The 23,866-nt window shown below is 46.1% G+C and overlaps 1 protein-coding gene and 2 long non-coding RNA genes across 3 annotated transcripts; 2 read left to right on the top strand and 1 right to left on the bottom strand.

Annotated features, from left to right (window-relative positions):
• The first annotated feature begins 3,399 nt into the window (after positions 1–3,399).
• On the top strand, positions 3,400–4,475 carry LOC111844537 (uncharacterized). Its single transcript, XR_002838404.2, has 2 exons — positions 3,400–3,750; positions 3,857–4,475. It is a non-coding gene; the product is annotated as an uncharacterized lncRNA (long non-coding RNA).
• A 10,627-nt stretch (positions 4,476–15,102) lies between these two features.
• Positions 15,103–16,335, bottom strand: LOC111844534 (uncharacterized). Its single transcript, XR_002838402.2, has 3 exons — positions 16,245–16,335; positions 15,680–15,775; positions 15,103–15,562 (listed from the first exon to the last, which is right to left on the bottom strand). It is a non-coding gene; the product is annotated as an uncharacterized lncRNA (long non-coding RNA).
• On the top strand, positions 16,321–21,798 carry cnih4 (cornichon family member 4). The gene is made up of 5 exons (XM_023813083.2): positions 16,321–16,454; positions 16,804–16,872; positions 16,989–17,101; positions 18,031–18,171; positions 19,753–21,798. Exons 1-5 carry the CDS (start codon positions 16,386–16,388, stop codon positions 19,778–19,780), a joined length of 420 nt encoding a protein of 139 aa, XP_023668851.1. The 5' UTR covers positions 16,321–16,385; the 3' UTR covers positions 19,781–21,798.
• The last annotated feature ends 2,068 nt before the right edge of the window (positions 21,799–23,866 follow it).

A 23,866-nucleotide genomic window follows, 5' to 3' on the forward strand; every position in this document is an offset into this window, starting at 1 on the left:
AATGTTTATAGGTACAGTTTATAGGCAGTACTGAAGGCAAGCTATGTAACTGACCTGGAATCAGTGAGTTGTGTGTGTTATTTATGGATGAAGATATGGGGTGCCATTTTAAAGGCTCTCCAGTCATGGACATCGTAGTCGTCACACCTCAACCCTGACTCATCAGGATTTTGAGGAAACATCTGACTTGGAGACACCTGTGCCCCCCACATTGCCCTGAATGTGGATGATATGAGTCTACGTGCTTTATGGCATAGCACCATAAACCAGACTGGCCTAGTGCCTCAAACTACCGAAAGCTGCATCTGAACAGACTTTGTCTTCTGCAGCCTATTCCCAGTACTGATATCTTTATGGTTCTGGATCAGCATGAATGTCCTGTCCCTTCCTGAAATATACAGATAACCCTCAGGTTTGGCTGGACCACAGTACTTGTGTAACACCACCAACAATAGCTGTACAGATCATACAGGTTGCAGATCTTCCATTCTATACACTTCACCTCATTCTTCTTGATTTCCTTCTGTCAGCATTGTCTTTGTCGTCCACCTCTGCCGCTCTCTTTGCTTGACCCGGCGTCACCCCCTATGTTGGCAGTGCTCAGACATCAGTTTACAAGGCTATTAATTAGGTGCTGAAGGGCCGGTGGGTGTGAAGTTGATTATCAATAATGAGTCTTTACCCTCAGAAAATATGTCCAGCTGGAAGCATTTCCAAAGACGCAGAAATGCACAAAAGCATAATAAACTCAGAGGAGAGTTGCTAATCCTTCACTTTGAGTTTCTTTGCAGTCCAATGAGAATCTGTTTGTTCTGAAGAACATGCATATGTGTGACTGAGGTTGGTTTACCATCTCCAGTGTCCTGAGGCTATGGAACTCCATTTTCATGTGGGAAAATAACCAAATCCCTTGCTCTGTGTCACAGTGCTGACCTCCTTCATTCCTGGGGAGTGTTCGGCTTACCGTCTGTTTCCAGGCTGAAATCTCGGGGGTCCGTTGGCTGGTTTTCTACTAGGAAAGTGGATGTGATGGGGATATACAAATACAGTGATGCTGGGGGGGGGGTACAGGATTTAGTTGGATATGTAGATTAAGGGGGGCAGCATGATGGTGCAGTGGTCAGCACTCTTGCCTCACACCGGGTTTCGAGGCTCCCCTATGGCTCCATATGTGTGGAGTTTGCATGTTCTCCCTGTGTCATTGTGCGGCTTCCTCTGGGTTCTCCGATTTTCCCCCAGTCCAAAAACACGCTGTGGTTAATTAGAGTTACCATTTCCCCATCTTGGGTTATTCCCTGCCTTGAGCCCCTAGCATTTGAGATCCAGACCCCCCTTGACCCTACAAAGAACAAGTGGTTACAGAAAATGGATGGATGTAAAGGGTGGTGACTGACACAGGACACCGCAAGCTTCAAAACTGGACTCAGGCCTACAATCCTGATGGTTTGAGGGTCACCACGGCTGCCTGGAGTCACATGTCCTGCGGCAGGGTCACCTCATGATCCTGCTTTCCATTACAGGTGTTTACTAAATGCTCCAATTCATTCCACAGCAGAACTACACAACCTGAGAAGCGGAAAATAATGGCACAGGCTGAACTTCTCTGCTGTTGAATTTTGCCCCAGTGATTTTTCTTTGGCATTCGCATGCCGTGACGAGCGGGCAGAACTGCTCCAGGCCATTTCTGCTTCTTGTGTGTAAACACCCGCGGTAGTGGCATCGCGATCAGATCAATATGCTGATACCCGTAGGGGTGACACACGCATACGGGCCGACTCGCACACGTGGTAACACTTCTGCTCCCTCCAGTCCCCCAGATTCAGCTGCGACCCAGGCCGGCCTGAGAGGAACAAGCGCGGCTTGTCGTGAATGTCGCGCATGGCGCCGAGGAACACGGCAACCGCCCAGGCTAAAGGTTGTTCTATTATCAGCGATCTGGCATAACATAAGGAAAGGGGTGGAAATGCAGGAGTGTTTGTTCCTCTGGTGCTTCCAGGTCAGGTGACATGCTGAGGGCTGCAAGCTTCCAATTATAGCTCCTCTGAAGGTTGGGAGGTGCTTATTGGAGGGAAGCTAATATGGTGACAACTTGGATGGAAAGTGGGGTAGAAATCCAGGGAACGTGTTGCTGGACTGAGCTGCAGTGATCTTCCTGACCTAAGGAAACATGGTCACAGCACCTCTGTTCCTCTCTCTCTTTCTCTATGATGTGATATCATTCCTTCTTCCCTGAAGTATGTCAACTGCAAATGCGTGCCAGTAGCATGACCATAAAGACCTGCATGTCATGCATGCATCACCATTGGCTGCTGCTGTCGACCGTAAAGTGGCACGGACACCTGCTGCCTACTGCACCATGGCTGAAGCCCCAGATATCTGCACGGCTTGGTCTCCAGTTGTATGTGGAGAATCTTGATCTTGTGGCCCTGGTCTCAAGATCTCAGGTCGACATGGTCTTCTCTAGGGTCATGGTGGTGATGCTTGAAGTTGGTCTGGGTCCAATTTCAGCCTCTTCTCTGTGCTTCTCATTAAAGGGGTTAATCACCATCACTAATCTGCAATGCCACCCCAAAATTCTGCACTGACTAGAAGAGACTATTCCATTTAAGGGGGGTTAATTTTATCCAACGCTGTTTTGGGGTGGTTCACATAATTACTTCACATGAAGTATCTTCAACATCGTGCATATTTCCCATCAACCTCAGTAAAAACTGAGCGCAAAGTATAGACTCAAGGGTAATGTAGGTGACATTCACGATATTCACTCCATAACAGGAATCTCTCTGTGCCCTTCACTCAGCATTTGTGGGTATGTGCTTACGCATCCGTAATCTCCATGCTAATAATGTACTGCCTGCGCCAGTCTGACCCTCAGCTACACATGAAACGGACACGGCGTCCTACTGGATAACGTGCCCCAATGCCGAGTCACAGTACTTTTCCAGAACCTTCCACTGCCAAAACATAAACAATCATCCAATGACTCTGAGTCATGTAAATCCTGTCACCGGTGCTTCTGACCGGGGGACGATGGCCTTTCTGTCCACAGTTGGCACGTGCTCCCACAATACTAGAGGGGGGAGGGGGGAGCCATCATGAGGAAGGTAGGAAGATGGGAGTGACCAGGGGTGACGCACAGGCTTGTGTTGACATGGCAACGGTATCCCAAATGAACTCGACGGCATGCACCTGTGGGGGTCAATGACAGCCATGTCTCCTTCTCCTCGTGTTGCAGAATATTAAGTACTACACTGGTTTCTCTAAATCGGTGACAGGAATTCCATGACACATGAGAAATCTGTCAGGATGACACGTGTCGTATGTGGTACGTGTTTACTTCCGTGTTGTGCTAGTCCCGTGTCTAGAAAGATAACATTTACCCAAATAGATCCCGTCAGGGGCTGGAGCATGAGGAACTACTTAAAGTTGTTTGCAGTAACTTCCATTCAAAACTGGAACTATCACACAGCTGCTGCACGTGTCACAGAACGGAGATTTATTTGAGCTTCAGTGATCTGCAGAATGCGCCAAAGACCTCGCGGAGTGGGAATACAGTGTCTCTTCCTCAGGCTGTTATTGGCAAACAGTGTCTCCCAGCTGGGGCATATTGGTCCGCAGGCACTATATGGTGACGTGTTGAGCATGAGGGCCAGCATCTCCACCACAGAGAGAGGGAGGAAAAGGGAAACGTCAAAGAGATTCATCAAGGGCCTTTTGAAAGGTCAAGGAGCAGAGCACTAATATGTGGAAGTAAGTGTCGTTCTGAAGGATTCTCTTTTACGCCGGATGCCAAATCAGTTCATGCAGTGCTGTGACGTTTACTGGCTGGCCTAACCGCTCCTACTTTGGATTTCAGAGGGCTTGGGGTTGATGCAAGTTCTGTCCAACACAAGCTCATATTTCGGGGAGGGGGCGAGACGGAGTTTATCCTGGTCAAGAAGAAGCGGACCGGTCAGAGTGCTAGAGGAGATGCCCCCCATTCAGCAAGGGGGCAGTCATACCAACTGTGCCACTATCAGCTTTCAGGGGGACCTCCACCACAGCCCAGTAAGGACTCGTAACACTACCATTATTTCTAGTTTTCCAGATGATCTGGACTCCATCATCATTCGATCCCAAACAAGAAATCTACATAATCTATACAGCAATGCAGGATAAACGTCACCCTCCATGCTGCATTCCCAATTGCCCGGATGTCTTGGAAATCCAGTTCTCCATTCTCTAGCTCCCTCCATGTTTTCTCTTTCTCCATCCCCCCTGCTGAATTCTGCTTGCCATGCTCCACGGCTGTAGTCGAATACTGAGAGGGCATCCTTGACACCACGGAGAAGGGGTGTGCAGATGATGAGAATAACTGTACTGAATCTGTCATGACGAGTGCCAGGGAGAATGTACCTGTGATGCGAGAGAAATTACGTGATCAAACAGAGATAGGGTGGAGGGTACCATGCATTAAAACTACATTTCTCTACTTCCCTACATTTTCTCCACTGTAATGCTACTTTTTAAAACCTTTTTTGTGGAAAACTTATATTTGTTGAACCTACATTTACCAAAGAAAGACAGAACGGCATACACACAGAATCCTGTTATCAGCGCAGAGTGAAAAACAAAGTTGTGGGTGACACAGTGAATGTAGCCGTCATTTTGGAGACAGTCTTTCCTTTAGAGGAGAGTGAACTTGGTGTTGATAATAGTGTTTAAAATGGGAGATGTTTTTCACAGTGACTGCGTGGTTTCGAAAAACACACTATGGCATTTCAGAGCACGAGATCTGACAGAGCTGCTGATACAGACTGTTACAATGGCAAAATTTCCAGAGACGGTGTGTGGCTCAGCAGGTCCGTGATCGGAAGGTCACCGGTCCATATCCTGGGGACAGCAGACTGATGCCACCATTGGGCCCTTGACTAGTTGCTCCAGGAGAGATGTACCCTGTCTGACTCTGAGCTGTGACCCCCCAAGCTTGCTGTCACCTACATATGTGTCTGCGTGTCAGAGTAAGATCAGACATGCGAAGACAGAATTTCCCCCAGGGATCAATATAATACAGTATCAGTATTCTATTCTAGATCTAGCTGTAAGATGGTGTCCAAGAAGACAGCCAGGGAATCAAGTGAGCTTTATCTCTGCAGCAGCATCCAGGACACTTAGTGACCAATAGCAAACAACAGATGTGCGTTACCTGGGAGACGGGAGAACGATGGAGGCTCTCCCCTTTATTACAGGAGTCTTATTTACTTATAAAACCAACATCGCACACAAAGTGTACAAAGCCGTGAAGCAACAGATGGGCTCTGGGGAGCAGCGAAAGGGCAGCAGAGGGGGGGAATGGAAGGAACCTGGACTGATGGAGTTCTGGTGACTCTCAGTCCCCTTAATGTGCATGAAAGCCTGGTCACAGCCTGCTTTCCTGGGCTAAAGTGCCGGACACTAGTGAAGAGGGGGAAGGTGTTGGTGATGAAGAAGCCAACAGTAAAATCAGGTCTCATTCCAGGGACGTGACCTTTCAGCCTCTTCACAGCATGCAGTGCAGTCACTCACATTTATTGCCATGCGAATTGAGCGACAAATCATAACAACTCTAAATGTGTGTGTGTGTGGTCTTGTAATCCGGTGCTCTTCATCTGATCTTATCTGTCCACCACTCTTGCTAAACAAGCACACAAGTATGGATATATTTGTGTTCGCGCTCCACGTGAGAGTGTAAATCTGAGAAGAACCTCCCATTCCATAGGCTCTTTCTGAAATAGCGTGCAAGACAGGTGCACCCCCTACAGGTAACTACAGGCAATACAGGCTCACCCCAATTCTGTCCTGGCGGTTTGTATCCAGGGAAGCGCTTTTGGGATTGGATCCATTCTGCTCCTGTTTGCATGTAATGCTTGTGGCTTCATGACTACGTCATGATTCAAATGGATTCTGCATGGTCAATGACAGAACTCAGTTGTGGTGGTTTACTGAGAAGATCTGGACCCCTCGACACGGGCATTAATATTTAGATAAATGTTACACACTCATGTAATTGGATACCGTGTTAAGAGGGTCTGTGGGCGGCCGCGTCCGTCACCCATCTACGCAAGTTGCACCGCCTGAAGTCCCTGTGATCTAATGTTACCCGTCACACCAAACTCGGCCTCATGTCGCAATCACGCGCCCACTGCAGACACTGAAACATGGCCCCTGATGGCACAGCAGCTGTCCATGTCCGTCCTCTGGGTTTGGGGGCACTGCTGGGTCCTCCAATAGGAGGCGGGCATCTGCTGGGATGCCTATTCACCGGACCAATCAGAGTGGTTCTCCCAGTTACCTTGGAGAAGTCGCTACCAATTACCACATGAACACATAACTGACACTATTACTGACATATGGTAATAACACAAAATGCAGGCACCCATCACCTACGTACAATCACAGCGCAAAATGCACTCTTCAAAGTAACACGTCTGTTCACCATCATGACCGCAGTGCTCCTCAATTCTTGCTAATATTATAAGTTTTACTAGTTGTGTTTTTTTAAATGTTGCTTTTGCAAAACGATTAACACAATCATAACATTCAGTTCATGTTTTCATAATGAAAACTCTTACGTTACGCACCGTCAGTGGTCACATTATTAGCTACACCTACTTGCTAATTATAGCAAGCGACCTGCTCGAATCACACGGCCGCAAACGGATGCACACAGCCAGCCGACAAGGTTAACGGGATCACTCATCCGAACAGCTATGATGCATGATATACGTGTGATTGTTGCCGCCAGACGAGCCGGTTCCGGCATCTTAGAAGCAGCCGGCCTCTTGGGATTCTCGCACGCTGCAGTGTCTAGAGTTTGTAGAAAATAGTGCGGCAAACAAACAACATTCAATGGCAGTTGGCAAAAAATACCTTATTCATGAGTGAGGTCAGAGGAGAATGGCCAGACTCGTTAAGGCTAATGGGACCAGCCACAAGTGCTAAAATAACAGCTCAGTACAACGGCAGGGTGCAGAAAGGTTCCCCTGAACATTTATGGACCCTGGAAGTGGTTCTGGTAATGAAAAGGGGATCCACCCTAGTACTATGTGGAGGTGCCTTATAAAGTGAACATTGAGTGTCTATTACATGTTTACACCAAGGGTGTGTTTCTCAGATCTGTTATATTTTGCTCTTTGTCTGTTTTCCCACACGGGGATACTTGGGGGCGGGGGGGGGGGTGGGGCAGCCCGCTACACCTCAGCCGGCTTTGGGACGTCATTCGGACGTGATTCAGGGGCACCCAGTGTCTCTCGCCCGGCTTGGTGGTAGCTGCTCCTGGTGATGACTGTCATTTACTTTTGGTAGCGCTGCACCCCTGCTGCTCAGTTACCTGCTGGAGCAGAGTGGTGAAGCTCACGTCTCCCCGGACCTTCGCGCCGAGCGTGTCCCTCTCCTGGGGTCGTGCTGAGCTGCACCGCTCTCCTTCTCCCTCTTTCATGCCAGCGCCAGGCAGAGATAGCTTTGGATATCAGGGCAGTCATGCTTGTGAATTCATTCAATGATCAAGGGCATATATATGGGTCACAGGGGCACTGACCCCAGCTGAAAGCTGATTGGCCCCCAGATTCCCCAACTCCCTGTCACTCACTGATTCAAAACATATCATTGGCTAATGAAAAGGTTGGCCCCTTTGTATGAATTATGACCCCTCTTATGTCCTTTTCCTTAAAAAAACCCAAAGAATAACCCCTGGTTTAAATGATGCACAATAGGTACAAAACAATAGTTAGGACCAGTTCATCTGCACCACTGTACTGTATGAATTTCTACTCAAGAAATCAGAAATTGTGATGTCATTTAAATGTCACTTGGATTACGGGTGTGAGCGGAACATAGACATGCATCACAGACACAAGATGTTTTCATGTAACTAGGACAGCAGGCGTTTTGGATACACATGCTACGTGCAGATTTCACCAAATAAATACACAGAGATGAAATGGCCGTTTTATTTAACCCAATCAACTTGTGTCACATTCAGGGAAATACAGAAGTAACCTGATCAGCAATTCCCAATCCCTGGAAGCTCTCGCATTATGTTATAGTTGAATCTGCAGAAGTTAACCTGCTTAAAGCTGAGATTCCAGACAAGGGTCAGCAGGTCTTGCCAATCACCAGGCGGAAACAGTATGAGGAAAAACTATTTTACAAACCAGATTTCATTCACATCCATCACAAATACATGTAATGAAACTGAGGCTCAGATGAGAATTTTTTAGAGTGAGAATCAGGCAGTACATTGGACATCATGTTGACATAAGTTATTCTTAGAGACAGGGACCAGCACACTATGAATCTCAGAAAACACAGGTAGTGAGATAGTTCCTCTGATTGCCAGACCGGAACAGTACCCAGGTCTGGAAAATCAGGACTTGACTTCCTTGGTAGTGGTATAAACAATCATTAAGGCCAAAATTTCTCACCCTTTGTAAAAATATTTTTCTACTGCGATGATCTTTTCTTTCCCAAAGGAAGGAAACCAGTTAGTCCAGATCTGCCATCAGACAAATACTCACAGATATTAGAACAAGAATATCAGGGAAGGCAGCAGTCGTGAAAAGATTATTGTGTCCTACCAGCAAGTATTTGAAACTGGAATGCAGGAGGAAGTTCCGCATGATAACTGACTTTGAATGGACAGAGTCCAATTTCCTATATGTTTCTATAAACATAAAGCTTGAAATAGAATGAACACAGGGAACCAAACAAGCTAAAGGTTGGTTGTATGGATAAAGACTGTACTTTTAAATTATAAGCTTCTTATGGGATTAATGTAATGAACAATCAGTAGATGTTATAGTGATGTAGCAGGACTCTGTATTATCAGTGTCGACCATCAACTATTAATATGGTGATAAAAGGGTTGAAAAACCTGAAGATTCAATAACATCACTCCTACAGTCATCTTGGCTTCTCATGAAACTATTGTATGCAAATGATTATGCAATGAGTTAATGCTGTTTCCAGGACATTCTAACACATAGTTATTTTATCAGGCTCAATTGTTATCTTTTTTCCAGACAAAAATGTGAGTGGTTACTCTCCATGTGAATGACACATTTTCCAAATTGTTTGCCTAAATCAGCCTTACCACAAGATTACACTAAATCACCTTTTATGTTTCCAAATGATCCTTCCTGTTTAATTTCTGTATCTATGCATGTTCCGCTCCCATTGAATTGAATGTCCTTTAATTTTATGACCAGCTCTCGAAAATGTTATCAAATGGCTAATGGAAATCCAAACAAAGCAAGTCTGCAGTTCTTCAAGCTGAACTTTGGGAAGGATCCTGTTTCTGTCCCTTCTGCTGGGAGCGCGGTCTTAATTCCCACTGGTAGGAACACTGACGTGAGCCAGGATGAGCCAGCGATGGGATTGGCAGGGAGAAATGTGACGTCAATGTGCTTGGTCATGTGACCATAGCCCCCATGGATTCCACACATGTATGTCCTGCGTCGTCTCCCTTCATACCAGACCTTCCCAACACCTCGTCACGTCACAGCCACTGTTTTCTATCCATGGTGATGCCTGAGGTCTTAGACTGTGTTGCAGTTCCAGTATTTGTTGAATCTGACCTCTGGCCCACCTTGTTTGGCTCATCAACACCCTGTGAAGTTAATCCATTGATTAAGTGAGCTGGTTGTAAAATTTAACCAATACCCCCTAATGTCAGGACACATGCCCCCCAGGACGTGTTTGGAAATCGTGGTGGGGTTCCATCCAAGAAAATATCACTAACTTTTTGGAAAACACAAGAAATTCTTGTCATTATTTTATCGTATTACTGTTTATTTGTGTATATTCTAATGAATTTTTCTAAGCAGATACACTTACTGACCAGATAAATAGCTTCAAACCTCAATTTCTTTGGCAGTCTAAGGATTTTTGCATAGTACTGTAGATGTATAATGAAGCTTGTTTTGGGTGCATTTCGAGGCAAGTTCATATTTTCTTTATTTTTCCTTCCAGAGTACAGAGCCCCATGTGATTTATCAGCGAGGCTGAAGGCTCACCGTAGATTTATATATTTTTAGCTTGGCAGTAAAATTAGATCAAAGTCACATGTGTCAATCTGCTCACGGAAAAGCAAACAAGTGGAAAGTAACCAGATGAGTTTGTAATCCACGCTGGCTTTTCCGTGTGTGCCCGCTCGCACGGACGCAAGCCGCCAGCGAGCAGCCAGCGCAATACCCGAACTGACCACCGAGCGGCGTTTTGCTCCAGACTCCGTGTCATTTGCAAGGCTCTGAGCATGTGATGGGGGCCACAGCAGAACTGGCTCGAATCCACTCGCCTGTGAATGTCAGCTGCCTGTCAATGGGCTATTTTTAATGCTGTTCATCTCAGTCACTATTCCTGTCCCCATTTGGAAAGCCCTCATTAACACGTAGGCATGATCCCGGGCCTGTTGTGTACACATCGCCCCCCACTCCCCACCCCTCACATGCTGACTGGCCAATCAGGCGGCCTGCTTGGGTCGTCCAGGTCATCCAGAGAAAGTCAAAAAACATGAATTTGTTTCTATGCATGAGTTGCATTCTATGCATGAAGTTTAAATAGAATTAATTAATGGGAATGCAGTGGAAACAGACACCTACACATATCCCCATTATTGTTTAATTACATTTTCTTTAATTTCTGAATTGAACGAGGCCCTCGTCTGCTGATGGCAGTCAACCAGGGGCAGTTCTTGGGGGGGGGGGGGGGGGGGAGAACAGTGCATGGCCCCCTTGTGGCCACACTAAATAGGTATGCTACTTGGGTCTCAAAATAAATGTATTACTATTATTACTATTATTATTATTTGCATTTATATATATGGGCTAACATTTTGTGCGCTGGGAACAGGCGAAACACAAACGTGAGCACATTTTCTTGACAGACTGGAGTTCCGGGGGGTCGAGTCGCTTCAGTTGGTGAAAAGCGAAGTTAACGACAGAAAAAATAATCAAGCCCGTGGAAGCAAGGCAGTGTAAACAAGAAATCGGAGTGAGTTACATATTTGCACAAACTGTAAAATGTGACTGCAAAGCATTGCATAAATAACTTATCAGTTTTCAAAATTCTTTTGCTTCTTAATGCTGGCAGTCCAGTGTAAGTAATACTTGGAGGACATTAAGGTCAAATGCATCTGGCCCCCCTAACAGAACAACTGGCCCCATTCTACCCCCCAGTTGAAACGTTCTAGAACCACCACTGCAGTCATCAGGGAAAAGTGATTGGCCAATAATATAAAATCACATTTATTTGTGCACGGATTAGCTAAGAGATGCTTTGATGGATAAAGTACAGCTTCTGTAGGCACAAATCTAACAGGTCATGTAAATGTAGCCATTAACAGTGTTAATGTTAACCGGTTCCCTACTGTTAACAGCCAACACACTGTGATAATTTAACAGCTTACACACGGTAACAATGTAAGCCCAGTCAATGTTAACATTAACCAGTGTAGATAGTGATAACAGCACACAGTCCTAATTTAAGCCTAGTCACCTTTTTAGTTTAAGTGTAATCATAGTACTAATGTCAGCCAGTTAAGAGACAGGCCAGACAAGGACCATTATCACGCAGTGATGTATTCAGCCCTGAAAGACTAACCTTCCTGATGGAGCACATGAAGAACAAGGCTGTGTTTCGAACCTAAGCGTCATTCCCCTGATGGATGGATGTCAGCACACTTAGGGTGACATATTTCATAGCGACTGAGCCTGGGCACCCGACAATCTGCAGGACCGACGCTGTGACCTCTTCTCTGTCTCCCTCTGGTCACCTCATAAACATTAACATGGTGACAGCTGCCTTTATCTCAGGGCCTGCGCTTATAGAGCGAGAAGTGTCGATGCTACACTGAAGCTGTGTTTTTCTGCAATGCCTGACTCTGACCGCAGCCTCATCCGGCCTTTGGAGGACGTCCAGACATGCCTGCACACAGCCTCCACCAATCCCTGACCTTTAACTGTCACTCAGGGATGAGCGGTTCATTAAAAACAAACCTTTCTCAGGCTGATAACCTTCCAGAGTCCCAGCTGGAATCCACTCCAAGTTGCGTGCTTGAAGTATATTTTTTGGGGTGGGAAGGTCCCATTTAATTGACACTTGGCAATATTTGGGTTTGCTGGAGGCCGAGAAGAGTTTAGAACGGGAGAAAAACTAAAGATTGGTAAAGGAAGAAGGTCCCCTTTAGGATTTATACAGTTAGGACTAGATAGATCCAGTACGTGTCATCATACACACCTTCTTCTCAGGTGCCTGTGAGGTTCCTCTGGGGTGAATCCGTGATTCGTAAAGCCAGTACAAGGTTACTTATACTGACCATGAACACATGGCTCTTGGGAGTTTTACTTCTTTGCATGTTCTAAGGGCAGAAGGAAAAATGATTGGTTAAGAGAGATAACCAATCAGATTGTACAGGAGGTGGGTCCAAGCAACTAGAGGAGGCTGGTCCAAGACATCTGATTGGTTGGTCCCGCCTCCCGTAGTTGCTTGGACTCATCACCCCTCTGAACCGATCGCTGCTCTCAGAACATTTGTGTGTAAGTAAAATTCCCATGAGCGGACACATGGCCCAGCGACATATAACACACCACACGTCCCTCATTACTGCATATACAGTGTCTCAGGACCTTCAAGAAGATGTCAGCCTGAGGAGCATTTGTAGGGTCTTGGAGGACGAAGCGGGGACGTGTGGTCCTGACATGCGTGTGACGGCTGACTGTGAGGCCCAGCTCTTGTCTCATCTCTTCTGATAAAAACACCGAGTGCAGAGAAACTTTAGCAATTCCTCAGATGTCTTGCATCAGAGAACGCTCCGTTATTATTGAATTCCCTACCGGTCCCGCGTTCTACGCAAGGCTTTCAGCACGTTTAACTGAAAGTCCCCCGGCACCCAGCTCTCGTACATCAGCCTGACCGTGGCAGACGTTTGGTGTGGAAAACTCTGGGCGACAGTGAGACACCACCCTGCTGATACAGTTATGGCTGGCACTGCTGATGCTGTAGTAATAGAGCTGCAGTTGGAACTGATCAGAAATTCACATTAGAAATACAGGCAGGGTGTCTCCTGTTGAATGCAGTCAAAGTAAGAGGAAACCCGAGCCGTAACTCTCAGATTATTACAGTAATGCGGCCCGGGACTCTTTGACTATCCACACAAGCGTTCCTGGATTCCGCTAGAGAAGACACGTGCGAGACAGCAATCCCAGTCTCTGTACTGGCCCCTTTCCATCAGCTTTCAGGTTAATTTAAAGCTGAATATAAAATGATTCCCGCCGGCGCTGGTTATTATACCAAGAGACACGAAGGACGAGAAGATGAGGAGGGCAGTAGATTCAGGAACAATCTCGAGCTGTATCTGCGCACGTCGGCCCGGAGCTGTACCATGAGTCAGGCATATAAATACACACACTTATAAGACAAGCTAGACACACACTTTTCAAAATAACTCCCACCCACTACATTTTTTTAAAATCTGTATTTACTAAGCCCTGCAATCGCCCACAGCAGGAACTGTGCTATAGTTATGATTCGAGTGAAATGGGGGGTGTCCAGCCGATAACCGAATTTCCATGCGGTCCTGCCAAGCTCAGGCTGGCTGATACATATTAAGTACTGGACAGACTCAGATACCTGCTCTGGTGTCCATCGGCGGTATGGATGAAGTTCGGTGTCTGTGGATAAACTAGGCTTGGGTAGCATCTCATTTTTTAGAATGTCACCCCATGCAGACATTATACCTCAGTTCGCACAAAAGTACCGGCAACAGTATTTTCAAAAGTGCCGCTGTTCTGGTATTGCTGTTAAATGCAGTCCAGCGGGGGTGGGGGGGATCAGTAATAAAATTCACTGAGCAAAGGGGACAATTTCATTGTGCTGCCTTTCTCTAGTCATTTTGTTGCCAAGATTTCAAAGTACAGTGGTATACCCAATTATATTAGCATAGGCTGGGCGATAGGCTGTTCAGAACCTAGTTATAAAGCGATATGGGGTCATTCCCGATCATTGCCTCACTCTGGTTCATTTCAGAATATTTAATGCCCTACCCAATGTACGTCTCTATCCAGCCATGCACCAAACGCTACTGAGCACAGCAGGACATGATGGGTATGTTCATTGGGCCTGTGTATGTGGCAGCAGTCGGGTTCTCAGCTGTGGATTTGCATCAGAGGAACTATCATTTGGGGGTGGTCTGGGGGGTTGACAATCTGGCAGGGGGAGGAGGCTCTGTTTTGCAAAAACACTTGTTGTCATATCCAAAATGTCCTCAAATATTTGCCATATTGTTCACTGCCTGGCAATAACCGCATTAAATGTTCATGGGAGACCTGCATGAGTTCTCTAACTCAAACTGCAAGTCATGTTCCCTGAATTCAGTGTCTCACACTGCTTACTATGGTATACCACAGTCCACCTCATCATATCTACTAAACCTCATTATAATTTCATCTGCCATTAGTAAAATGACCCATACACACTTTATAAGGTGACCCCCTCTGTCTCCACTACATCATTCCTCACCTCCAACAGTATAACGATGAAGAATTACTTCCTAACCTTCTCCCAGGTGCTCTAAGTGTCCATGGCTCTGATCGTCTGCCTGGGAATGCATGAGAGTTAAAGTTAAAGGTTGGGAGCAGTTTATCTGTGTGTGTGTGTGTGTGTGGTCGGTCTCATCTGTGGCTCTCGTGGTCTGTGAACCCCCCCCCCCCCCACCCCCCACCCCAGCAGTAGTCCTTCCAGTCACAGTCTTTTCTCGACATTCTGGGTGACAATGCAAGGCCATTTTCCTGTGCGGCACGATTACTCAGCGCATCACTGTGCATTTGTGCGTCAGAGGCACTCAACATGACTAAGCATCAGAGTGTGTCATCGCCACCATGTGTCCTTGTGGGTGTTTGTGAGTATTTACGGGTTTCAGACTTATCTCTAGATGCCCCGGCAACTCTGACTAGGGATAAGTTGTTACAAGATGGATGGATGGATGGACAGATCTCTGGACATCAGGAAACACTGTAATACATTTATATTTCACACATTTAACAGAACCTTTTGTCCAAAGCGATGTACACGAGAGAAGCATTGAAGCAGTAACGGGAAAACCTTTTAAACTGTTATTTACTGTACAGCATTTTCACACCAAGTATTTTTACTAGGGTAACCAGATGTCCTGGTTTGACCAGAATGGTGCCAATTTCAGGCTATGCGTCTGGGTGTCTGAGAAATAGCTGAAATATTACAATTTGTCTTGTTTAGAAGCGTTGCATGTCTAAAACATTTTAATGAGCAGCACGCATAACCACACACCTGGCCCAGTTTAGCACTGCTCACCCAATGATGTCTGATAGTGGACCGTACCGGAACTGAGTCCTGTTCTGAGGAGTTTCACCTGTAACTTTATGGTTATTCGAGTTCCAGCTGCTCGTGTTCAGATTGATCCATCGACGTCACAGAGATATCTGCAGCTGCTTTCCGGAAAGATTCACATGTTCCCAGAGAAGCCTACACATTCACACCAGCCGCAGGAGAGGATTACGCTGATCATTCATGCCTTGAACCCAAAGCAGAGGAAGTTGCGTTGAGGCTGTAGGATGCACTGCTCTAACATGCATGGCCTAATTTTCTCGTTTGTCATATTTCTTATGCTCTGTGACAGTGCTGGGCATACCCTTCCGTTCTGGTCCTCAGCCTGTTGCTGTGGAGGCATGTCTGATGGGTTCTGGCTGATAGACAGGCCTTGACCTCTGCTCACCCCCTGCTAACGCTGACAAAGTCATGGGAAAGAGTAGGTCTAATGTAGCAATGGTGAAACCTTGACACTGCTCAAGGCCACTGCTGAAATGTTCCCATTCCTAAACGAATACATAATATTAAATACACGCAGCATTTATTCTCATTTACGTCGACGTAAAGCATGATGCATCATAAGTGTAGAATGTGCGCTTTATTTATGCACGTGACGCTTACAAAACTGTGAATTTGCGGTATTTACTGCCATCTAGTGGTGAAGTTGTAAAATGACGAAACTGGGTGCTCTCCATTTCAAACTTAACTCGGCGAAGCAGCAAACGATTTAAAACCTGCGCCAAGAAGTATAATTAAGTTTAAGGATCCATAAAAGCGTTTAAACTCGTGAATTATGCTCACACACAAATCCTAGCCAGGCCTGGTGTCACAGAAATAAAATGTGGTTAAAATGTATTTTATGATTCCATACAATATAACGTCCTCACCTGCTCAGCAGTAAGGCGGCTGCGGGGAATGACTGGAGAATCCCGTTCAAAGGTTGGCGCTCTGCGCGCTGCCGCTCCGCGCAAACACGCGCACAGCCCGCGCACTGTCACCGGAAGTGGTTGAGAAGTAGGAAGTGGAAGATGGAGGCCGCCGTGTTCATCTTCTCCCTGATAGACTGCTGCGCTTTGATTTTTCTCTCCGTCTACTTCGAATCCTTTTACGGGTGTCTGTTAAATTAAACATTGGGTATGTCCTTGCAACTAATGCGGTCTCCGGTTTTGAGAGATCCAATACACTTAGTAGAGCTGGAAATGGATCTGGGTAACTAGCTGTCACGTTAGTTAAATGGAGTCTCAATGTCTCTACCTTTTCTTGGATTTTTACTGTTGGGTTTGTTGTTGTCTAGCTATTGATCGTCAATCGTGGCGTATTTAATCATCTTAATGGTACTAGGTAAAGGTTGCAAGTTGAACGCGATTCTTAGGATCCTCGTGGATGTCTATAATTGTGTTGTCTGTGTGCTTTAGTACCTTCCAAAATCTTTAACCACCGTTTCAGATCATCACTCTGTCTGATCTAGAGTGTGATTATATCAATGCGCGGGCCTGCTGCTCCAAGTTAAACAAAGTAAGTGCCAGTCTCACCGCCTTTGCACAATCTGTGCACTCTGTCCCTGTGCTGTGTTGTCCTGGCCCTTTTCTCCGTTCTTCCCCTGTTCTCTCTGCTTGACTGTCCACATGTAGTGGGTACTGCCAGAGTTGGTGTGCCAGGGCCTGGCTACAGTCCTCATGCTGGTCTCCATGCACTGGTTCATTTTTCTCCTCAACCTGCCTGTGGCATCCTGGAACCTATACCGGTGAGTGTCCCTGGAAAAATCCATCCCAGTTACATCTGTATTTCCAGGGATCCCACTACCTGTTACATTCATAGTCATACTCTCTATATTGGCATATTCATTAATAATTGAATTTATGATGATCATATTCCACTTGTGATTGGCATCTCATTGGTGTTATGCTTGTCAGTCGCTGTACATTGTACAAGTATTTATTTTCTGGGATTGTTCTTTGTTGGCGCTGTGTCTGACACCATCCATTATGGTTCTGATGGGGCTCATCATGTTGACATGCTGGTGCTGTTTCATCTGAATTGTTACATGATCTTTTGTTTAAATAATAAATTAACTCTTTGACCTAGTGAGCCTAGTGACCTAGTGAAATAAGTTTGTATAATTGTTAAAACATTGTAGCAGCGGTGCTAAGTGGCAGCAAAGGATGGAAACAGCACCTGATCTAATGAACACAGTAACTCAAAAAGTATTTGATGGATTTTTTTCAAACTTCCCAGGAACATTTAATAGGTGATGATCTTGGGGCAAATTGCACCAAAATTGAAGCAGTGGCACATGAAGGGACAGTCACAGGTGCAGATCTGATTACGTTGAGACAAGTCACACAAAGTTGGGCTTTTACTAATGATGTTTTGAGGAAGTGAGGATAGTGTGTAGGGGGCTTAGAGATAGTGGAGGTTGGGGGTGTGGGGGTAGTTGGGATTAGATGGAGGTGAGGCAGTAATGGGGCCAACAACATCTTGTTATAAAGCTTTTCAAAGTTTAAATTCATGAGTTTTTTTTTCCCGCGTTGAAGCAGAAAAGATGCATGTCCTGGTTGTCCTTATTTAATGCATCCGCGCATCTGTGTGTGTGTGTGTGGACATGTGTGATTATGAGGGGGGTATGTGTGTCTGTTGTTAACATACATGCTCAGGCTGCCATGTGCTTTGAAGGTACCTCAAGGTCCCCATGGGTAACATGGGCGTGTTTGACCCCACTGAGATCCACAACCGGGGACAGCTAAAGTCCCACATGAAGGAGGCCATGATCAAGCTAGGCTTCCACCTGCTCTGCTTCTTCATCTACCTGTACAGGTGAGATGCTACACACACACACACACGTGCACACACATGCCTGTAGCTGTACTTGTGTGATTGTGGTCACCTGCCGTCACATAAATTGTCTCTGTTTTATCTGTGAAAATAAACTGTCCTTTTCAGCATACTGACTGGTCCTGATTTTATGCTGGTAATAGTACTGTAATGTGAATACCGTTTAGGTCGTTCTCTCTCCCACTTGTATGACTTCCTGTACTGGTATTGTCTGTTTCTCCTAATAACTGTCATTATTATGCAGTAAGTCAGGAGTGACTTGTGAGGCAGGCTGTTGGGCCAGTATGACCAGTCTAATCGCTCTGTCCCTCCACCCCAGGCGTGCCTCACATGTGTTTACATGCATTCATGCAGAATGTTGGAATCTCAGGCTCCAAATGAGCCAGTGCGTGGCTGGAGAGAGCCAGTATAGGTGTATAACAATTAGCAACCAGTACTCATCAGACAGTTTCTCAGTGACACTGCAGACCGTGTGTGAGATGGGGTGTGTCACGTGGTGCTTGGGGGGGATGGTGTGTGGCTTAGCACGTTAGAACACTACCTCTGATCAGAAGGTCATTGGTTCAATTCCCACTGTTGGCAGAGTGATTTTATTGTTGGTCCCTTTTAATCCCCAATTGCCTCAGGGACTGTCTGACCTTGCTTTCTCTAAAAAATACGTACTTCACTTTGGATAAAAGCACCTGCTATATAAATAAACACAATGAACATGTTTTTTGCAAATATTCTGGTAAAATGAGCTCATAGTTGTGGTCCTCAGATTTGTTGAGTAGGAAGAACCTTTGAAGCTGTTTGCTGGCATCTCCATCCATTTTAGTCAACAGAAAGCAGATGTAAAGTGTCATGACAGCCAGTGAGGGCTGACCAGTCTAAAGCTGCATCTGAAGCTAAATCTGGGCCCAGGCCGTGGGTCCGAAGCTAAATCTGGGCCCAGGCCGTGGGTCCGAAGCTGAATTTGGGGTCAGGCCGTGGGTCCGAAGCTGAATTTGGGGTCAGGCCGTGGGTCCGAAGCTGAATTTGGGGTCAGGCCGTGGGTCTGAAGCTGAATTTGGGGTCAGGCCGTGGGTCTGAAGCTGAATTTGGGGTCAGGCTGTGGGTCTTCTAGCCGATGGTGCAAATTACCATCTTTTTGGAGGGTAAGACATAACGTTATTTATAGCGGGAGGTACGACCTGTGAGATTAGAGTCTTTTAAACACCATGAAGCTAGTGTGGGCAGATTAATCTAACACCATCTCACATGTGCACACTGTACTTTGACTGGTACCAGGTTCAAATCCCAGTATTCTGTTTTGGCTGCCCTTTGCCAAAAACTGGTGACAATTTCAGGGTCTTGGTTACAGCACTGAATATGTCATTAGTGCATCTCTTCACCTGACAGGTTTAGGTGTGTTAATCACAAACTTTGGATTAATAAACCAGGTAGCCTGTTAATAACTGTGACCTGGGGAGAATGACCTCACCAGATAACCCTTAACAGTGTAATACGTTTCTTCCATTGAATTGTCATTAATCACAGATGTAACCTGCCTATTAACTCCCACCTACTTCCTGTTTTCCACAGTATGATCCTGGCTCTGATCAACGATTGATGCTTCCTGGTGACAGTCACACTCCAGCGGCCCAATCAGAAATCAGGAATTGCCCTCGGTCCTTTCATCATAACCCCACCCATTCCATCAACCTGCTCTATAACTATGACCTGTCAAACACTAGATCACTCCCAGTCTAACCATTGTGGAGATCTACATATGGATGAAATAAGATTTACAAAGGTGGTGTGTGTGTGTGTGTGTGTGTGTGAGTGTGTGAGAGAGAGAGAGAAATTGACCATTATACTGAGTGTTGGTGTGTAGGAGACTGATCTTTATGTGTGCGAGTGATGGGTCTGTGTGTGTGTGTGTGTGTGTGTGAGAGAGAGAGAGAGAGAGAAATTGACCATTATACTGAGTGTTGGTGTGTAGGAGACTGATCTTTATGTGTGCGAGTGATGGGTCTGTGTGTGTCTGTCTGTCTTTGTGTGTGTGTGTGTGCGTGCGTGCGTGTGTGTGTGTGTGTGTGTTTTTGACATCCTGAGGCTACAGTATTAATCCTTGGACATGGGGGAAGACTCTTAGATTATACAGTAATTAGATAATGATTCAATCAATGGCCCAAATTAAACGATAGTACTCAAATAAAAACCACAAAGCCACGTTACGTACAAAAAAGTGAGCGTGTGTGTGTGTTTGCTTGAGCCTCCCACGTGTCACATCAGAGTGACGCTGTCTGACTGTGGGACGTTCACTCTTAACTTCCACGTGGATGTCCAGTGACAGCAGCGTTTGCCTGAATGGAGCAACTTCAGGTTTTCTCGTTCACGGAGAAACACGAACTCCATTCAGTGCGTCATGGCTGTCCACTCACCTGGGCCGTATTTCCGCTTCAGCACGTTCCAGGGCTGCCGGGGGGGGGGGCTAATTTTATACAGTTTATTAGATGATTAGATGGGTAGTGATGAAATCGATGTGATTAAGAACTTGCGACTGATTCTTAAAGCCAGCCAAAAAAACAGGTTTACAAGTCTGAATTGTTTGTCAGGGTTCTCACTTCCTATGGACCTCGGTTCTCCACTTCTGCCTGAAAGACACAAAGTTCTCGACTGACCAAAATCATAGTGCTCAATATTTCCGTCATGCTTAGGATAACCATTCCCAAAGATCACCCTGAACCTCCTCTCGTGTTCTTTGTAGACGTGCTAATGCACCCGGCGACAATCAGATATCAAATCTTTAAGTCGGCGATTAGCTGAGCCATGTGTGCTGGAGCTACCACGTGTAAGATGATGTGGGGGGGGCGGGTCTTCAGGGGGGAACTTTGAGGTCTCCTGACCCAGACTGATGGGACTGTGAGGTCTCCTGACTCAGACTGATGGGACTGTGAGTTGTGGGTCAGATTTGTTGTAGGTGATCTTATCATGCCGCACTGGGTTTAACTCTGCAGATAAAAGCAACTCAATGGGAGTTGCTTCCAGCCTTGTTCATTATTAAGTGTTTTTCCATATTCTTGTAAGTGATGTAAACTGTTCGGTAATACAAACAATTGTTTTTTCATACTTTTGTCTGGTGAATTATGTTCCAGATCAACTCAAAAGCCAGATTTGGACCTTGGAAGGTTCTGGTTTAAGTAGGTTGGATTCAAGATGCCATCGAGTTGAACGTTGTCACATGACTGATTTATCGCTTTGATTACTGGGGAAGATGGTTTGCTTTAGAGGTATGCTGTTAGCTGTTTGTTCTGGAAGTTCGTGCCATATTTCAGTGCTGCCTTTAGAAATTCACCTGTATACTGGGTTTTGCTTTCCCAAATCTGCAGGGGTTATGTCTGCAATGTAAGTATGGATTTTAATAAGTCACAGGTTTGCCTGTGTTTACAAAATATCAGTAGCAAACTAGTACACATCATTGTTTAAAAGCTGAATGTCATTTTGGCTAAATCCTGGCACTCTGGTGTAATAATTGGTTGACAGTAATTAACACTGTATTACGAATGTTAATTTGAAAATAAGTGCAAAACTGAAGAAATGTTTACTCCCCGTTTCAGTATGTATAAATAAACCTATGACCAGAAATCAGTCTTTCTTTTCCTGAGAAAATGGTTGCCATTTTGAAAAGGCCCCTATGTGGAGACAATGGGCAAATGGCCATACAGCACAGACACGAGTACAGGTAGAATGTTCCGGCATTTGAACAGTAAGTCTCTAGTGACCACGGACTCTCCCTCTCCTGCTTAACGGCTATACGTTGTGTTTCCTGCTCTGCATCTCCATGACAGAGTTGTCTTTGTGAATCTTGTCCATCGTTTTCTTATGGTTTGTCTGATTCAGGTTTGTTTGCATTGGAAGCTGGTGATTGATTCTGCTGTTTAGACCACTGCAAAGGTGGATAATCCATGTCTAGGCCCAGGGGGTTGGAACAAGATTTTATTTTAACCAACCAGTTTAGTATAAAGAGTCACAGTGAGAGAGTACTCAACTGGTTGGTTGAAACATAATCTTGGTCTGGATTTTTACTATCTAGACCTAAGCTATCCACCTCTGACTGTGGGGCATGGAATTTGAACCCAGAGCCATTTGAGTGAATGCAGTGGCTCTGTGTATAGCACTCCTGCCTCGAACCCTGGGCCGTGTGCGGCTGTTCTGTGAATGCAGTAGAAAAAGGAGTCGGAGTCGGGCTTCACCGTAAATCCCTGATGGCTTTATTTAAAACACACACACACGTTTCTCCTACGTCACATAACATTACAGCCACTTCTGCAATAATGACCATAGCCTGTAGTGATGCGCCGCATTGGCTGCCAGCCCCCCTGCGCCGCCCGAGACGCATTACATGCGGCAAGATGGAGACGAGCGAAACGGACATGCGTGAACAGCGACGGTCTTCCATCGCTCACGCCAGGCGGGCAGCGGGCAGGACCACGCATGCACTACCCCGTCCCGGGGCCGTCGCGGCCCCCCGGGTCCCGAGAAGCGTGTTGCCGTGGCGATTAACCCGGCCAGATCAGCGGTGCAGGTTTTTAGGGACACACAGGGGGAGCCGGTGTAAAAAATGCACAGCCAGAGGCTAAATGCATATATTAATAGCATCTCACAAGAAAAACTGCAACCTACAGAAATAACATGAACACAACTAAAGTAATAAGAGTTCAGCCTGTCAATCCACTGTCAGTCATCCTCAGAAAAACTGAAAGCAAGTCGGGAGTAAGATTGGATACCGGGATGAGTGAGGGGGGGTGAGCATATGGGGGGGAAACAGCCAAAAGGGGGCGCCATGCTTGGATATGGTTGGCAGAGGGTGGACGAGGCTTATTGTCTGAGCTGGGAACCAGTACGGGGGGGCAAATTGCTATGGGGGGGAGGGGGGGGGCGCTAGAGAGCTGTTCAGGAACACGTGGCAAAAGGGTCATGTGACAACCAGTGAGAGCTGCCACCCCCCCCCGCAAAGGTGAGTGCAAAGTGGCCACTTACAATCATCACTGGGTCACTGTTACATGTGACACACACGCATCCCTTCCACTAGTGCTTCTCCAGAGTGCATCTGAGCTGCTTGAGAATTCTCTCCTTTACATGTCGCGCTCTGCTAAATCATCCTCTGTGAGTGTGCAGTACTGCTGGCTTTCCTGAAGGTTCAGGGGTTTGAAGTCTCAGACAAATGTAGCCCACAGCTGCCAGTGGGAAAAGGCGGAGTTGCCCTAGATCGGAAGGCTTGAGGGCACGTTCCGGCTGGGTTCGGTGAGAACATTTCTTCATTCTCCTCTGGAAAGAGACCCAACGCGATCATCCTGCTGTCCTACAGGACACACCCTTGTTAAGGTCACCCCCTCCTGTCACTGCATACCCCTGTCCACCAGTTTCCCAGCAGTACTGGCACCAAATCTGCCTCACTGAGCTCCTCCAATCAGGTAGCATCAGCTCAGTGGCCTCCTTAATATCCCTTAAACCCCCCCGCCGCCCCCCACCCAAATCATTTGTCCTTCACGCATAACCACTGAACTTTAGAAATATTGGAGTCTGCCCCCAGCTCAAATCAATAATAAAAGTGATTCCAAAACAAACCCAAACATCCGAAAATTTAAAATGTTCTCGAAACGTACGTGTGAAAATAAGCACAAATCGCTGCTGGTGAGTGAACAGGACCTAA

This window comes from Paramormyrops kingsleyae, chromosome 9 (genome assembly GCF_048594095.1).
Source record: "Paramormyrops kingsleyae isolate MSU_618 chromosome 9, PKINGS_0.4, whole genome shotgun sequence".
Classification (NCBI taxonomy): domain Eukaryota; kingdom Metazoa; phylum Chordata; class Actinopteri; order Osteoglossiformes; family Mormyridae; genus Paramormyrops; species Paramormyrops kingsleyae.

What these genes read in the sequence shown, in the direction of transcription:
- cnih4 (XM_023813083.2), top strand. Translation starts at nt 16,386, where the DNA reads ATGGAGGCCGCCGTGTTCATCTTCTCCCTGATAGACTGCTGCGCTTTG. An exon ending in TTTTTCTCTCCGTCTACTTC is followed by an intron (nt 16,455 to 16,803) that starts GAATCCTTTTAC and finishes CCACCGTTTCAG; the next exon opens with ATCATCACTCTGTCTGATCT. An exon ending in GCATCCTGGAACCTATACCG is followed by an intron (nt 17,102 to 18,030) that starts GTGAGTGTCCCT and finishes TGTGCTTTGAAG; the next exon opens with GTACCTCAAGGTCCCCATGG.